General features: G+C 41.4%; 1 protein-coding gene across 11 annotated transcripts in view; it reads right to left on the bottom strand.

Annotated features, from left to right (window-relative positions):
• Positions 1-18455, bottom strand: part of LOC122564399 (engulfment and cell motility protein 1) — a 319775-nt gene that overhangs the window by 13633 nt on the left and 287687 nt on the right. For all 11 annotated transcript variants that reach the window (XM_043719204.2, XM_043719200.2, XM_043719205.2 and 8 more), the window contains 4 exons: positions 11457-11620; positions 6580-6692; positions 4468-4575; positions 2822-2904 (listed from right to left, as the gene is read on the bottom strand). In XM_043719204.2, the coding sequence (XP_043575139.1) occupies positions 2822-2904; positions 4468-4575; positions 6580-6692; positions 11457-11620 (468 nt within the window). The remainder of the gene's footprint in view (positions 1-2821; positions 2905-4467; positions 4576-6579; positions 6693-11456; positions 11621-18455) is intronic.

Genomic DNA, 18455 nt, shown 5'->3' with positions numbered 1-18455 from the left:
GCAACATGAGTGACAGAAAGCACAGCAGGTAGAGATCCACACATGAGATTCAGTACAGATTTGATAGAATCCCTACTGTGCAGGTAGAGGCCATTTGGCCTATCGAGTAATGCTCAATCAAACCCTTTGATTGAGCATTACCCCTGTCTAAGCCACCTAGCCTACACATCCTTAATCTGCAGAAGAGATCTGCAGGAGGAATCTGGAACACCTGGTGGAACTCCACACAGACACGTGGAGTATGTACAAACACCACAGTCGCCCAAGGCTGGAATTGAACCTGGGTCCCTGGTGTTTGTGAGGTAGCAGTGCTAACCACTTAGCCACCTTGCTGCCCCTTAAAAATGCTTTGCCCAAACAGGGTCTTGAACCCTGGACCCTCAGATTAAACTCTGATGCTCTATCTTCCAAGCTAATCAGGCCCTAAGATTTCCAGATCATTGTTACTGTATCAGGGATCTTTCCCCAACACCGCCAGGTCATTCATGATAAAAAATATTATTAACATGTTGGAATGAAGCTGAGAAGAGGAAGAATGTAGAATTTGGGTTTAGTTACAAGTTATGTTTGTCAAGAATGCCAACTAAGAAATTTAGCACTTATTTTCTTTCCACTTCCAAGTTGTGCTTTCCCTGCTACACCAATGTTCAACAAGTCTGTAAATTGTTTCCACTCACAAGTGGTAATTCTGTCAGATTTAATGCTGGTTTTACGTGATGCCAGATGTTATTCTCTACTGATGCCAATTTTAGACAATATTTAAAACGAGTGTTCCATACAATTTCACTGGTTTCCTGACTAATATGCGAGATTATAGTTTCATCCAATTTTCTCAGCAATGCTCAGTTAAGAAATATGCCAGAGCAATTCAATTGCAGACCTGCTCTTTCATCAGCTAATGAAAAGGATTCGCATTTGCAGCTGAATTAGTCCACCAACAAATATCTTCTGTGCTTGATGCCAAGAGATGCCTAATTTGTTCTACAGTCCCAGTTCCCTGTAGGTGGTGATGCATGTACATCACAGAGTGCCTTTGTACCATATGGACATGTTAAGTAACTCGGTGGCAGCACTCCCACCTTGGAATCAGCAGGTTCTGGGTTCAAGTCCCATCCCAAGAGATTTGAATAAATAATTTAGACTGACACTGCCAGTGCAATCTGCACTAAAAGAGTACTTTCCAGTCCAGTCAAACTACTCTCCTGGAGTTAAAAGCTGTTATGGCACAAGTCTGAAGAGAACCAGGGGAGTTCTCTCAGTGAACTGACCAATATATACAGTATTCCCCAAAGTAGCTGAATGAAACAGATTGCCTGCTCATTAACACATTGCCATTTGTAGGAGCTTGCTGTGTGCCACGGGGCTGCTGTACTTCATTGATTGTAAACACTTTGCAATGAAATGATATTGAGAATGATGTGTATAATTGCAAATTCCTGCCTTTTTTTCCCCTTTCTTAAATGAAACATATTATGTTAATTGTAGATTATTTGAGCAGGGTGCTAATGAACTGCTAAAAATTACTGTGCAGAGTATCATTATTGCTGCAGGTTAAGTTCATTTTATCTGCTGAAATTCAATGCAAAGACAAAAGACATGGCAGTCAGATAAATAGAGGAGTGCTGCTCAAGATAACACATGCACTGAACACTTCTTCAATTTCCACAGAATCAATTACATTGATATGCATTAGTGCAGAAAACTTAACTTACATACTTAGCAGAGGAACAATAAGTTCTAGTGTATTTCCAATATCCTTGAACTCCCATTGAGTTTTACTGGGTAAATCCACATTAGATCAATACCTTGATCATGGGAGTCTGACCTTTAGAAGGCCAAGCTCAACACACTCAATAATTTCCACCCTCTTCTTCCTACTTATTTGATGATTAGTTTTTTTTTAAAAAAGAAGGCTGCAAAGTTGTGGCATTTATGGAATAATTTTCACAAAATACCTGTATTAATCCCACAAAAATAGAGTCTGGCTGATACTGTCAATCATTTAAAAAATCCATTAGGGAATTCTGAAAAGCTTCATTAGTCAGAGTAGTGAGAATGTGGAACTTCCTACCACACGGAGAGATTGAGTTAACTGTATGGATGCAGCGAAGGGGAAGGGAGATAAGCAGAAGTAGGAGAGGGGAATAGAGGACTACTACGATAGATTGAAATGGGGAAAGATGGGGAGGGCTCATGTGGAGCATAAATGACTGGTTGGGGTGAATGGCCTATGACATGTTGTATATCCTATATCATCAGTCACTAATCGGTAGCCCGACACACTTTAGACTTGAAAACAAAGTGCACCATATTCAAATTTGACAGCAAATGAGCAAAACAAGTCTTTCTCTCTTCAGAGCAGTGAATGACAAAAACTGAGAAAAGAAAGATTTGTGCTTAAATAGTGCCTTTACAACCCCAGGGCATCCCAAAGCATTTTATAGCCAAAGAGATAGTTTTGGAGTGTAGTCACTGCTGCAAAGAAGGAACCAGGTGCCAATTGCACACATAGTAAAATCCTGCAAGTAACTGTAAAACAAATCAACATATTGTGTTATTGCTTTAGGTCTTGGTTGAGGGATGAATGTAGGCCAGGATACTCATAACTCAACTGCACTACTTCGAGTAGTGCAGTAAAATATTCTATGTCCACCTGAGTGAGGAAGATGGGACTTTAGGTTAACGTCTAATTCAAAAGGTGTGCATTTTCATTTGTAATACTCCATACATACATTCTTACATTCATTTAATACCAACATGAAATCATAAATTATCTTGGCATAAAACTGGAATCCTTCTGAGGTTCACAATGAATATTTACCTTATTTTGTTTAAGGGCACCTTTTTCTTTCATGTGCGGACAATCCTTTCCGGTCACAATAGCTTTGATATCAGCCACTGGTACTATAAAAGAAAAGATTTGTTGCTTCTATCACCACAATATAGACTAAATCCACGGGCAAAGAATTCAGAGGCCCAGATTAGATTAGATTAGATTCCCTACAGTGTGGAAACAGGCCCTTCGGCCCAACAAGTCCACACCAACCCTCCGAAGAGAAACCCACCCCCCTATATTTAACCCTGACTAATACACCTAACACTACGGGCAATTTAGCGTGGTCAATTGACCTAACCTGCACATCTTTTGGACTGCGGGAGGAAACCGGAGCATCCGGAGGAAGCCCACGCAGAGACGGGGAGAATGTGCAAACTCCACACAGACAGTTGCCTGAGGCGGGAATTGAACAAGGGTCCCTGGCATTGTGAGGCAGCAGTGCTGACTACTGAGCCATCATGCTGCCCCACAATGTGGAGATAAATATTTAAAACTCACCACAGAATGCAAATGTAAAAACCCATCTGGTTCACTAACGGGACGGAAATGTGCCAGCTGTACCTGGTCTGGTCTGGTCTTCAGGTGACTCCAGACCCGCAGTAATGAGATTGACATGTACTGCCCTTTGAAATGGCCTAGCAAGCCACTTGATTCAAGGGAAATCAGTACATTCCACACCCATTCCTGAGTATGTGTAAAAGATTTCTCCCTGATCAAAGCTGCTCTGAAAACGATAGCCTAAACATGTGCCTGAAAGCAGCTACCCAACATCTTTTTAAAAGCTTGATTCAATTATACATAAATACTGAAGTGGTATCAGTTCTGTAATAGTGCTATTGATGAAAGGAGAAAGTGAGGTCTGCAGATGCTGGAGATCAGAGCTGAAAATGTGTTGCTGGAAAAGCGCAGCAGGTCAGGCAGCATCCAAGGAGCAGGAGAATCGACGTTTCGGGCATAAGCCCTTCTTAAGGAGGGCCCTTCTGAAGAAGGGCTTATGCCCGAAACGTCGATTCTCCTGTTCCCTGGATGCTGCCTGACTTGCTGCGCTTTTCCAGCAACACATTTTCAGCTGCTATTGATGAAACAATGTCAGGCAAATTGCCACAATGCTGTGCTAATGTGGTCTCCTCCTACTTCACATAGACTAAGGTGGGGGAGGGGGGTGTGAGGGGGGTGCGTACTGTACTACAATTTTTTTAGAATCCTTACACTAAGGAAAGAGGCCCTTTTGGCCCAACAAGTCCACATCAACCCTCCGAAGAGTAACCCACCCAGACCGATTCCCCTACGTTTTACTCCTGACTAATGCACCTAACACTGGGCAATTTAGCATGGCCAATTCATCTGGCCTGCACATCTTTGGATTGTGGGAGGAAACCAGAGCACCCAGAGGAAACCCACGCAGACACAGGGAGAATGTGCAAACTCCACACAGACAGTCACCCAAGGCTGGAGTCAAACCCAGGCCCCCTGGTACTGTGAGGGAGCAGTGCTAACCACTGAGCTACTGTGCCATCTCTCATGCTCATTTTGCTCATGCACACTCTGTAGACATTGTGTACAAAAGCATGTTCCCTGTGTTTATTGCATGTGAGAATAGTTTCTATGATTCTGTAACTGACTTCACTTACACTTGTCCTGTAAAGATTCATGGGGCACCTCTCCCTGAGGGCTCTCCTCCTGGTCTCCATAATGCAAGACTTTGTGGTTTGGCGAAAGGCGACAATACCAGAATTTATCTGTAAAATTAATAATTATTTGTCTGTAAAAGTAATAGTTTTGTCACTTCTCACTTAGTTTTAAAAGCTCATTGTTATGAATATAAACACTCATGCAAAAATATGTAACTTTTAAAAAAGCTGAACTTATATAGATAACTCTTCAGTCCAAATATTATGAAACGTTTACTGAGGCTGAATCAACAAAAACCTTCCAAAATGTGATTTCCCATTCTTGTTATGCTGTCCTTGCTACCTGGCACTGGCACAGCAAAAGGAAAGCATAAACCAATGCAAATATTAATGGTCCTTGTTTCATTCTGCACATGGTGCATAAAGGATAAGGAGTAGCCCCAGCAATCTCTCCTAAGACCTTGATTTCACTGATTCAGACCCCTGGAGTCAACAACAAGCAACTTTGCAAAGTTTATTCACTGTCAGTTTCTAACATATACCCTGAGGCATATGTATGGCATGTGGCGATGTGGTTAAACCATCATCAATCATCTCTCTCTCTCTCTCTCTCTAATGAGAGAGCAGCCCTATGGCCTAGTTGGACGATGATGATTTTATCTTTATACCATCAAAACAAAATAAGAAACTGGCATTTATATCACACCTTCAATGAAATAAAATATCCCAAAGTTCTATAATCCATGAATATGCTTATGCAATATGTGTAACAGAAATGCTGCAGTTACACATCTTGAAGAAACTTCCGGTCCATCCTTTACATTTTTCCAACTCCAGTCTATGCACAGTCACACTAAGCAAATTCGCTCTGTTCTGGGCTGTTTAGTTCTGAGAGAAATTAGGGGTAGGCATTATATGTTGACCTTGCCATTGTCATTCAAAGCCCAAAAATAAATAAAAATGATATATTGCATAAAATTATAGAAATATATACAGTCCTATTACTTAGCAATTCGTTAAAAATGGAGAGGCGACAGCCTTGTGGTATTAACACTGAATTGATAATCCAGAGACACAGGTAATGTTCTGGGGACACTGGTCCGAATCCTGCCATGGCAGATGGTAGAACTTGAATACATTAGAAGTCTGGAAATGAGTCTAATGATGACCATGAAACGTTGCTAATTGTCAAAAAAAACCCATCTGGTTCATTAATGCCCTTTTGGAAAGGGAACTGCTACCCTTACCTGGTCTAGCCTGCATGTGCCTCCAGACCCATAGACCCTCTGGGCAATTAGAGACGGTCAATCAATGCTGGCCCAAAGCCCATGAGTGAATAAATAAAATGTTTTCTTAAAGTACAAAATAACAACTCAAAACATTTTGGCAAGTTTGTTAACATGGCTACTTTGACATTAGAAAAGTGGAATAAACTATTTGATTGTGATGTTAACGTACAGAATTTGCATTTCCAATACTCCTGTATATAATTAAGGCTGCATTTGTTGACACCAACGCAAGTGCCACTTTAAATTGCGCACGCGCAATTTTGGGGGACGCAGCTGGCGTGAGGGGGGCAAGACTGCGATGGGAGTGGGAAAGAGATTGGAGAGAGAGAGAGAGAGAATCAGGATATATGGGGAGAGATCAGGAAATAGGGGAAAGAGAATGGCATGGAGTGGGAAAAGATCAAGATGGTGCAGTGGAGAGAGACAGGGATGGGGAAATGGTAGGTGGGTTTGGGTGGCTGCGGGGGGTCCCAGGAATGGACCTCTCTCACTGTGCCACCCCTTCCTGGACTCTTCTTATCACTCCCCCAACCCTCCCTCCATTCCTGAGTCCTGGGTACTCCTTGTCTCATTCCCACCTCCTGGTCATTTGGGCCCTCTTCCCTTCTCACTCTGGGGATTCCCCATGTATGGCATCTCTCTCCAACAGCAAAATTAATTTCAAAAAAGTCTACATGCTGATGTCAATGCTTGGAACTGTGCATTCCCCAATGAGCATGCATATGCAGTTGCCCACAGTTGCTGGAGTCAGTAAACACTGCCTATAATTAAAGTGTTTATTCTGGTAGATGTGAAGGTGTTGGTAAATCGGACTGCTGGCTACCTTGTCTCCGCCGGCTACTGATCTTTCTGAAACAGGTTCCTTCACAAAGCCGGTTTAGCCGCTGTTGTTTGACCAGTTCCAGGATTTCAGGCTGAATCTTCTCTCGGAGTTCACTGCAGGCAGAAGGACAAACAGTCAAAGACAGAACTCTGCTCTTGTAAGCAGTGAAGGGATTAAGTTGTGATGAGCACATTTAGGGGTGTAGGAATATTAGTGTACAAGGGGTTTGTGCGTTGAAGCGAATATATAAGCAATGGGGAGTTAACTTCCAGATTAATATTGAAACAAGAAGTGTAGCTCTCTAACTAATACAACCGTGAAAATTAATCAAAATTAATTTCTGCCTGGAACTAACATTTGTACCTTTGCTTCCAGTTGGTCTGGCAATCTGCATTTTGCTGTCTTCCGGAGACCTCATATTTAAAAGGGATCTTGAGAAGAGATGCCAATGACCTTCTTAGCAATGCAGTCCGAGTAAATTGTTGGAACAGTTTCTATTCTGCATGGGGATCTGTACTGTATCTGACCTGGGATTAACTGATACTCAAATTGCAAGATCAAAGTAGAAAAATTATTTCATCCTCCCTCGTTAAGTGATGAGAACAAGAATTCAGCCCAAATATCTCTTCAAATGAGTATTCAAAAAATAAATGATCGCTGAAATATTCCTAAGGAAAGGGTTACAATTTTGGATGAGCACTAAGTCACACTAAATGTAACCATTCAACATGCTAATCAAGCAGAGCTTCTCAGGTAATTACTTACAATTATCCTGCTTGTTATCCCTTTTAAAATGTTAATCAACGGAACCTTGTGTTTCATACTGATATTTATTACCACATGGTAATCTGCAAACCAGAATACAAATTCTTGCCTAACAATTCAACAAATTCCGAACACCTTCATGATCTTAATTTGGAAGATAATTGCCTACTACTTCAAATATATTTGAAATACCAGTTGTAACAAACACAAGTTTAACTTACTATATGGTGAACCCATTTTGACTTTTTTCTCTCTTCATGCCATTTCCTACTTGTTACAGCTGCCATTCTCATTAGTAGGGATGGAAGACCTATCTTCAGATTAAAATGTTGAATCTTTGAAGGAAAAGATCAACTGTTTATCATCTTGATCAGCCAGTTGAGACTTAGAACTTCTTGTCTACAATCCTAAATTTAGCTGCTGTACAGGTTTCACCAGTAATACTGGGCATCACTTTCCTGAGGAATTTCAATACGCTGTCAATTAAGATTTTAGAAAAGCATGCCCATTCCGTGTCAGTGAGAAACAAAAGAAATAGAAGTTACAATACTGCTTGTTGACATAAGGGCTATCATTATATCATTATGAATGTTTGACTGCTATCCACAACCTATAATTATCTCAGGAGGGGTCTGGAATTTACAGTTTAGAGGTGATTTTGGAATGGTGATATTGTCACTGAACTTTAATCTAGAGGCAAATGCTCTTGGAACATAAATTCAAATCTCATCATGGTAGCTAATGAAACTTTAAATTAAATCACTAACATCAGGAATTGAAAGGTAGACTCAGTAATGGTGGTCATGGCAAGTATCAGTGATTTTTACAAAAACCCATGAGAGAAAGAAATCTGCAGTTCTTACTTGGGCTAACGTACCTGTGATTTTACAGACACAACAATATGGTTGAGTTTAACTACCTTCTAATCCATTTGGTTCAATAGAAGTTAGGGATGGGAACCAAATGCTGGCTTTGCTAGCAATGACTGAATTCCATAAAAGGTTAAAGGGAGAAAAACAATTCAGCTGATAGCTCGAAGAAGTTATTAAAGATCTAGTTGTCTTTGACGTTGAGTTGTGAAGACAAGTCTATTATAATAAGGGATTAAGTGGCCGAAAGTCTTTCAAAGCTTTGAATTTGTTTTTAAGATTGGGAGTTTTACTTTTAGACACACTGAGGACCGCTATAAATATTTAGAACTTTATTTCATCTCAAGATGGCTCTGAAGGTTTGCCCACAGAGGATACTGACTGATTTGGCATGAAGGGATAAAAGGAAAAAATGATGGCTAGATTGGCATGAGTTGACATTGGGGCCGATACAGACCATCAGTGTCGGTACAGGTGTGGGCATGATTTGGCATATAGAGTACAAGTAACCACTGGCCAGGGTGTGAGACATGAATTGCCATGGAGAGTGGTGAAGTAAGGGGCACGAGGAATGAGGGATAATGGGCCTAACATATGAGCAAACACTGGGGAAAGACCTAAAACTGGATCTTTTGAACAGCCAATCCCATCAATCCCTGTCCATCCCATCCTCAGAACCTTTAGCTTCAACCTATCTGCATCTGGGGCTGACAGAGCCAACCTCATTCCACAGCAGCCTCCAGCACCAGAAAACAGATGCTGCCATTAGTGGTATCTTCTCCCAAAGCCAGTGTGCTGAGCTGGGAAATTTCCCAATTTGTGCTACTTCTCTGGGGATCGCAAATCTGGCCCAAAATTCAAGATCCTGGAGGTAGCAGGTGGCACAAAGTAGGACTGTAATATTTTTACTGGCTTTTCAGAATTAAAACCTATGATCTTAAGGAATCTAATTAGTGTGTTCAGTTATGCACACTCTAGTGCCTGATCTCCTGTTAATACACTGTGAATCTCCTGGCCAATTATGTGCAATTCTCAAAGAAGGTTTCATTTATATGCATCAAAATGTAGGCAATTGGCAAGAGCACAGTGCCTTGAAGAAATGACTTAATTTAACTTCTGATACTATTAGAAATTCAGATACATCAAGTAGAATTAGTGAGTAAACACAGCCATTTTAACCCGAAGGAAACAGAACACTTAAAATGCTATAAATGCATCAACTTTGAAATTGATGCTAATGTAAATGAGTAGTGCATTTTGGTTGGTATAGCAACTGTCCATTTTCAACATGGGCAGTTTAAGGGGAGAGTATTGTATTGCATAGATTTAAAGGGGACATCCTTTGACAAGTGGAGGTGGGAAAGAAATGTTCAACTAGAGCCATTATTCTTAAGGTATCCAGACACTTATAGTGGAAAATGTGAACATTTAGAAATGGGATTGATGATGATGAATTTAATGGTAATACTAATCATTCTGTTATGGACCAGGTCAGATTCCCTCAATACATTTCAAGAAGGCAGCCCAGACTCTAACTTTTCTCATTGTTTTAAGCAGGTGTAGAGTGGCTATACCAGGAGTGATACAGCAAGCTCAACCACTCAGTTTTAAACAAAACAGAATTTATTTACAGTCTACTGAATGATGCATGAACAAATGAGAACCGAATTTAGAATAATTTAACCTATCTGGAAACCCAATCAACTCTATCGCAACTTAATGATGCTGTTCCAAATACTTGCAACACCCCTTTGGCAAAAAAAGGTAAAATCAAACACAGCTTATTACAGGAGAGATGCTAGAGAGAGAGAGAGGATCAGTGTGGAACTGCTTCTTTGGGTCCAGCAGCTTTTCTGGGTTCCCAGCTAAAACTTGACCAGCAGCTACAAACAAAACAGCTTGCTAAAACCAAACCAAACCAAACCCTGAACTGGGAGAACTGGCCACTCTTCTTTCATTGTATAAAATGTTTTTAAAAAAACTCAAAAGCTTTTGCAAGATATTTCCAGACATATTGGAACCTCTGCATTTACGACCTCTCTCAAAAATAAAACCAAGGACAACTTAACCTTGTTAAAGGAGCATCAGCATCACGATTCTCAAACAACCTGAGGTGTAGAATGCCAGCAGATTTGGGGGTTTAAACGTACCAGAAATCTCTCTATGTGGAACGTTACTGAAGAGGAGAGAAAACTGAGCTAAAAATAATCTCTTCCCTTTCTTATAATGATTAATCTGTACTTATCCCATAGAAACGGGGCAGCATGGTGGATCAGTGGTTAGCACTGCTGCCTCACAGCGCCAGGGACCCAGGTTCAATTCCAGCCTCAGGTGACTGTCTGTATGGACTTTGCATGTTCTCCCCGTGTCTGTACGGGTTTCCTCTGCATGCTCTGGTTTCCTCCCACAGTCCAAAGATGTGCAGGTTAGGTCAATTGGCCATGCTAAATTGTCTATAGAGTTCAGGGATGTGTAGGTTAGGTGCATTAGTCAGGGGTAAATGTATGGGAATGGGTCTTGGGTGGGTTACTCTTCAGAGGGTTGGTATGGACTTGTTGGCCTGAAGGACCTGTTTCCACATTGTAAGGATTCTAAATTATTTGTTTTAACTACCTGTGTCATTTTTCTCTTAAATAGGAACAGGGGTAGAGCAAGCATTCCCTGAGCCCCATCCCACCATACCATTAAATTATGGTCAATAAGTTTCTCAACTCCATTTCTCCAAGCTCCATACCTCTTGATGCCATTACCTAAGAAAAGCTATTGATCTCAATCTTGAAAATTTCAATTGATCCCCGTAAATCACTGAGGTAAGGGCTTTTGCCCGAAACGTCGATTTCGAAGCTCCTTTGATGCTGCCTGAACTGCTGTGCTCTTCCAGCACCACTAATCCAGAACCCCGTAAATCACTGTCTACTTAACTGGTAATTTTACAGATTTTCACTGCTTTATGTATGAAAATGTGCTGTCTGATTTAATCCCTGAATGGTTAAATTATAATTTTAGGATATTTCAATCTTGTTCTGGATTCGCCAACCAGAGGAAAGAATCATTCTGTATTTAGCCTAGCAAATCCTTTGCTACTTCAAAAAAACTTTGATTAGTTGACTCTTCAATCTTCCAAACTAAAGGGAATGCAAACTAAACTCATGCAAATTGCCTGCCTATATATGAGAATCACTCTGAAAGGTTTGAAATGACTCAAGTTGAGAAGAAAAAGACTGGAAAGTATTGGGTGCCTACATGATTGGACGAGACTGGAAGTCTTCCTGGTTCATCCTCTCAGATTGCCGGATTTTCAGGATCTCAGTATAACTCAGGTTCTGCAACTTGCTCTTGAACTGATCCAGTGAGTTAGGCTTGGTTGTCAGTGCTCTTGTGATCTGCTCCTTTACAACTTGCATCACCTGAACAGAAATTCAAAATAAAAACAAACAAATCCTGGTCAGTCAGTAAACTTACTTACACTTCATCAGTGGTTCTGAAACAATATGAACTCGGAGTGTGGCATTTACAACTCAAGACTGTTCTGTTTACAAAATCGAATGCAAAGAGAAGCTACAGTTTTAGATGTATGTGCACACATTAATCTGATTCCTGTTATCTACGTTTGGGGCGTCCAAAGTTAGGTCAGGTTTTTCTGCGCATTGAAATCACCAGCAGTCTACCTTTGTCATGAATTAGCATCACACAATTAGTGTTAATCTATAAACCTGACAAAGCAAATTCTTAAGACACTTACAATTTGTATCTGTTCATTGTATAGAAAAGTTGAAGGTGCAATACACTTACTCTTTGTTTTACATGTATTCGCTAACTGTGATTCAGCGTACTTGCAAGATTGGCCCTAAACTTAATTTTGCTTTTTAACCCCACTGACAAGTCCTGACAGATTGCACAGTCCTTTGGAGAGTTACATCAGAGCAGTATGTGTGTGTTTTGTTTAAATCTGCAGGAGATCCTTGCCACTACCCCTCCACAGATAATGAGGATTTGGTGTATGGTTGTTTAGTACAGTTGGCTGATACACTTAATTAATCACACCAAATTATACTAATACTTAAAGTGGTGGCACTTTGTAAATCCGTAAAATGGCAACTCTACTAGTTAAAATTATAACTTACTCATTAAATTCCCTGTCTACACACAATTTCAGACAGATACTAAGAAAAAGTGTCTTATGGGCAGAAGGAAAGATAGGAAAGGTAGTTCAATTACTCTGTCCACAGGGTTTGATGAGATGATCCTTTTGCTGATCAGATCATAGTACCTCAATCTTCCTTCTTCAGGTACTTTCATGTTTCTGCAGGTGGCAGAGTATGACTCAACACACTTATAAAGGTCTCTGATTTATTCATTAAAAGTCACCACTTACAGAAACCAAAGAGGGGAAATAAACTGGCTATTCACAGGCTGGAGATGCTTTTCTCTGCAGAGGGACAACAGCGTTAAACCTTTCAGAGGCTCTTAAGTGAAGTGGTAGTCTCCCTACCTTTGGGTTCAAGTCCTATTTGCTCTCAAGGTGTGTCATAACATCTCTGAAAAGGTTGATTAGAAAATAACTTTCTAAGGTATGGTTGGACCATATCTACAATACCACATTCTAAACAGGACACCAGACATTAGAAGGATATAATATTTTTGTAGAGGTGCAGCATAGCTGTATCAGATTTTCAGTAGGGTTTAAATTATGTGAATATATTTTATGAGCTAAGTGTGAATTCCCTTGTACGCACAAGATTAAGTCATCATTAGACATTTAAAGAGTTGGTAGGGAAAGCAAAGACAAACTATTTGTTTTGGTGTTGAAGAGTGTGGTGCTGGAAAAGCATAGCCGGTCAGGCAGCATCCGAGGAGCAGGAGAATCAAGGTTTCAGGCATAAGCCCTTCATCAGGAGGCTGTGCTTTTCCAGCACCACACTTTTCAACTCTGATCTCCAGCATCTGCAGTCCTCACTTTCTCCTATTTGTTTTGGTGGGTGAGTCCAGGGCAAGTGGCAGAACTGGTAACTTTGAGCTCTGTCATTCAGCAGTGAAATCAGGAAGCACTTTGTCACATGAGGACAGTGGAAATCTGGAACTCTTGTCCACTTCAAAAATGGTGCTGGCTGGAACAATTAAAAATGTCAAAACCTAACTATAGATCTTTGTTACTTAAAGGTATTGGGGGTAAAAACCAAAAGGGATAGATGAAGTTAATATGAAGATCAGAATGATCTAATTTAATAATGATATTAGTTTGAGGGACTAATCTTGCTCTTATTTTACATAATTATTTTCAATATGGTACATTTGCTTATACATCATGGCTGAAATTGTGAACTATATCAAGAGCTTTTTTGGTTCATTTTATCAACATTTCTAGAAATAATATCAGTCACCTTGGAGGGAGGAGTTGTTAAAGGCAATATCTTTAAAGGGACATCAGACATGGACCTCAATTTAAATTTTTGGAGGGTGAATGGCACACTGCAGAAATCATACCAGGTCTAATGTGACTCATGGTCCTTGTAAAATGCTGGCACACCATTTCTCAACTGGGAGAATAAAGTAGCGACACAAAACTGCCCTGCTAAAATAAAGAAAACATTTTGCACTTGGGAAGAGGGAAGTTCAAGGTAAGGATGGTCTAAGCTGCCATTATGGGGCTTGAAAGGTTTGGAGTTTTTCTCCAGGCTTAACCAGGAAATATTTCATATTTCTCAGCCGCGTGTGTAGTTGAGTCCCTACAGTCACAGGTCTTGTCCAGTTGGCTCCCAATGGCATCATGACAGCTTTCAGTGGGCTGCTCCTAGCAGCACATTAAAATCATAGGTGACAAGAATCTTGGTGGTGCCAAGGCAGCTAAGTAACCTGTAACCCTGTACCAGATACACAGGGCTAAAACTGTTCAAATATTCTTTTTGAATGCTTTAATCTTGTCACAGCACTCCAATCCCTGACCCCCTGTAATTCATCCCCGCAATCATCATATCAGAATTTGAGGTCACCAAAATATATTTGTAAGACGAGCACAGAATGTTATGTTGAAAAAGTCTTCATTCATAACTTGCAATCCCCACTACTCTCCAGCTTTTGCTGATACCATAGTTGGACATTACTTTGCTGTTTTTGTTTTCAAAAGCATATTGAAGCCTGCTTGGCTGTATTAGTAATCTCTAAGTTGAGTTGCCATGGTTTCCCAATCAAAACTGATTCCCTGGTTGATTTCTATTCTGTGATGATATGTCTATTTGGAAAAGAACTGACGTATGATCTTATTGCTGTAATATCTCCACTGGGGCGCCAATGATGGATGTTCCTCAGCTGCCTAACTCATTGAAAAGTAACTGCAAATTTACCCAGAGGCAGGTCCTGATCTATCCTGGGAGACCTCTGGGCATAATTTGTAACAAGTAAGTTAGTACTTACTGCTTGGCAGTAAAATATCTATCTCCCTTGCTTCATGCATTTATGAGAGTGCATAATATCTCATTTTGGTGTAAAATTGAATTTGAGAAGCATTTTCAGACTCGGATAGGTCTGATAGAATGGGAACTCAACAAACTGGTAAACCACGGCAAGACTATTCATCCAAGAATGGGGTTCATCAAGAATACTGTCATGGTTATGATCTCTAATTAAATACAAATTTATATTCTGTATGCATGTTATATTTATAGATTTTTTGATTCATTTTAGGTTTAAAACCAGATTTTAAAAGAATCTTATTGAGATAACTGAAAAGGTTGTATCTATTAACATTTTTCATAACCTCCAGACATCTGAAAATACTTGTACGATTAAACACGTTCTGAAACAATGATATAATTGCAATGAGGAAGCCCAGCAACCTCTGTGCCTCAGCAAGATCCCACTAACAACAATGTGATGCAGAACAGATAATCAGACCATTAGGTGATGAAATAAGTATAAATATTAGCCAGGAGAACTCCCGCTGAAATGGGATCTTTAGCCTGACAGGGTTGACGTGGCCTCGGTTTAACATCTCATGCAAGGTGCAGCAGTTACAACAAAGCAATACTCCCTCAGTACTACACTTAAATTTACCCTTACAGTAACAAGAATAGGATTTTGAATATACTATCATTTTGGCACAATTGACATCTACTTCAAGTTGTGCCAATGACATTGATCTTCTTCTCTTCAATGGTTTCAGAAGCCACATCAGAGTTTAGGGACAGTACATAACAAGCATATTAAACTGAAACTCATATCTACAGAATCAGTTAAAGTGCGTAGAAGATAATTTGTCAATAGAACCCATAATTTTCTGAATCAGAAGCTAAGACTTTGTAGTCAGATCCAATCCTGATAGTAAAGAATCAAGTAAAGATTGCAATGAAATACAATCCATATGGGGACATCAGTGAGGCTCAGCTAATAAAAAATATCCCCATTGAGTGGTTGTCAATAAGACTTTGAATATGGCATTGCAAGTACATGGTAATACTGACTTGGTAGCTTTCCAACTAACACTCAATATATCCAGCTGAATGAGAAGTCCCAAGTTGCTGGGCGATTTGTGATCTTTGCCATGTTTTGTATAAGTTGAGTATTTTTCTAACAGTTCATTGTTATCTCAGCTCTTCAGTGAGCTTCAGAAAGAAACATACTTGTATGCAATCAGTACTCTGACAGCATTAGTTGTTAAGATCACTGCTTATCTGTATTATAAACTTGAGGTGAACTGCTCCAGTTTGACAATGCAACCAGAGGTCATTAGAAAATAAAATTCATCCAGCAATAAGGAAATGTTGTTTAGGTTCCATGTTGTGGGAGGGAGTGAGTGAGATTAACAAGCTTCACTACAGGGTCAACATACAGTTACACAGCATCAGAACTAGGGTTACAATTGTACATCTGGCTGCTTTATAGTCCTCATCACTTAGAGAAAGTGGCGGAGCCTTCAGTGACCTCATTGTTATTCCATGGTATACTCTTCTGAAATATTTCACCTCATTACTTTCTCTGTGTTTAAAAAACCTTCCCAAAATGTTTTGGAGAGGCCAAGTTTCTGGTCACCACTAGCTCCTCTTCCCATTATGACAGAAAAGAAAGAGTTTACATGCGAGTGTCGGCCCTAGGCACGTGCTCAGGTGGGAGTGGAACTTACACTTGAACAATTTAGCAACAGCAACAGTTGACACTGCTCTGCTTGGTATCCATTGTTTTGTATTTTGGATATGTAGCTGAGTGAAGCATGCTATGTTTGTGGCAATGATCTATTCTGGCCAGAGCAAAAGACTACATGGACCACCTACGGGACCTAGCCCATAGTTTGAGATTACGCTCTCTGGTATTAGACTCTACCAGAAGGGGAAACAACCTTTCTGCATCTACTTTGTCAAATTCACTAAGAAATTGTGTTTCAATAAAGTTGCCTCTCATTCTTCTATATTCCAATGAGTACAGGCCTAATCTACTTATCCTTTCCTCATAGGACTGTCCCTCATACCTGGCTAAAACAAAGACCACAGAACTGCGGATAAAAGCAAATTACTGCAGATGCTGGAATCTGAAACCAAAAGAGAAAATGCTGGAAAATCTCAGCAGGTCTGGCAGCATCTGTAAGGAGAGAAAAGAGCTGACGTTTCGATTCTAACTGACCCTTTGTCAAAGCTCAGAACTGCGGATGCTGGATATCAGAAACAAAAATAAACAGAAATACTGGAATAACTCAGCAGGCCTGGCAGCATCTGTGGAGAGAAACGTTTCAGGTCCAGTGATCCTTCTTCAGAACTGACTGTAACCGGGAAAAGGTTGGTATATATGCTGAAGATGGGTTGGGAGGAGTAAACGATAGGTGGAGATGGAGCCCAGAGAGAGAGAAAACTTCAGTTGGATGGACAAACGAATGGATAATGGTCAGTCTGGGAGAATTTATAGCTGCTAATGGGGATGATTAGTAGTTGACAACATACTGTTTGTGATAGCAGATTCTGGATCAGTGGTGCTGGAAGAGCACAGCAATTCAGGCAGCATCCGAGGACAGGCAAAATCGACGTTTCGGGCAAAAGCCCTTCATCAGGAATAAAGGCAGAGAGCCTGAAGCGTGGAGAGATAAGCTAGAGGAGGGTGGGGGTGGGGAGAGAGTGGCATAGAGTACAATAGGTCAGTGGGGAAGGAGATGAAGGTGATAGGTCAGGGAGGAGAGGGTGGAGTGGATAGGTGGAAAAGGAGCTGGGCAGGTCGGACAAGTCCGGACAGGTCAGGGGATCGAGTTTCTGGAGGTTAGAAGCTAGGATGAGGTGGGGGAAGGGGAAATGAGGAAACTGTTGAAATCCACATTGATGCCCTGGGGTTGAAGTGTTCCGAGGCGGAAGATGTGGCGTTCTTCCTCCAGGCGTCTGGTGGTGAGGGAGCGGCGGTGGAGGAGGCCCAGCACCTCCATATCCTCGGCAGAGTGGGAGGGGGAGTTGAAATGTTGAGCCACTGGGCGATTTGGTTGATTGGTGCGGGTGTCTCGGAGATGTTCCCTAAAGCGCTCTGCTAGGAGGCGCCCAGTCTCCCCAATGTAGAGGAGACCGCATCGGGAGCAACGGATACAATAGATGATATTAGTGGGTGTGCAGGTAAAACTTTGATGGATGTGGAAAGCTCCTTTGGGGCCTTGGATAGAGGTGAGGGAGGAGGTGTGGGTGCAGGTTTTACAGTTCCTACGGTGGCAGGGGAAAGTGCCAGGATGGGAGGGTGGGTGGTAGGGGGGCGTGGACATGACCAGGTAGTCACGGAGGGAACGGTCTTTGCGGAAGGCGGAGAGGGGTGGGGAGGGAAATATATCCCTGGTGGTGGGGTCTGTTTGGAGGTGGCGGAAATGTCGGCGGATGATTTGGTTTATGCGAAGGTTGGTAGGGTGGAAGGTGAGCACCAGGGGCGTTCTGTCCTTGTTGCGGTTGGAGGGGTTGGGTCTGAGGGCAAATCATCCGCCGACATTTCCGCCACCTCCAAACAGACCCCACCACCAGGGATATATTTCCCTCCCCACCCATTTCCGCCTTCCGCAAAGACCGTTCCCTCCGTGACTACCTGGTCAGGTCCACGCCCCCCTACCACCCACCCTCCCATCCTGGCACTTTCCCCTGCCACTGCAGGAACTGTAAAACCTGCACCCACACCTCCTCCCTCACCTCTATCCAAGGCCCCAAAGGAGCTTTCCACATCCATCAAAGTTTTACCTGCACATCCACTAATATCATCTATTGTATCCGTTGCTCCCGATGCGGTCTCCTCTACATTGGG

Source organism: Chiloscyllium plagiosum, unplaced genomic scaffold, assembly GCF_037043375.1.
Source record: "Chiloscyllium plagiosum isolate Xiang-an unplaced genomic scaffold, Cpla_swu_hap1 HiC_scaffold_34, whole genome shotgun sequence".
NCBI lineage: Eukaryota > Metazoa > Chordata > Chondrichthyes > Orectolobiformes > Hemiscylliidae > Chiloscyllium > Chiloscyllium plagiosum.
This window is presented reverse-complemented; position numbering and strand designations above follow the sequence as displayed.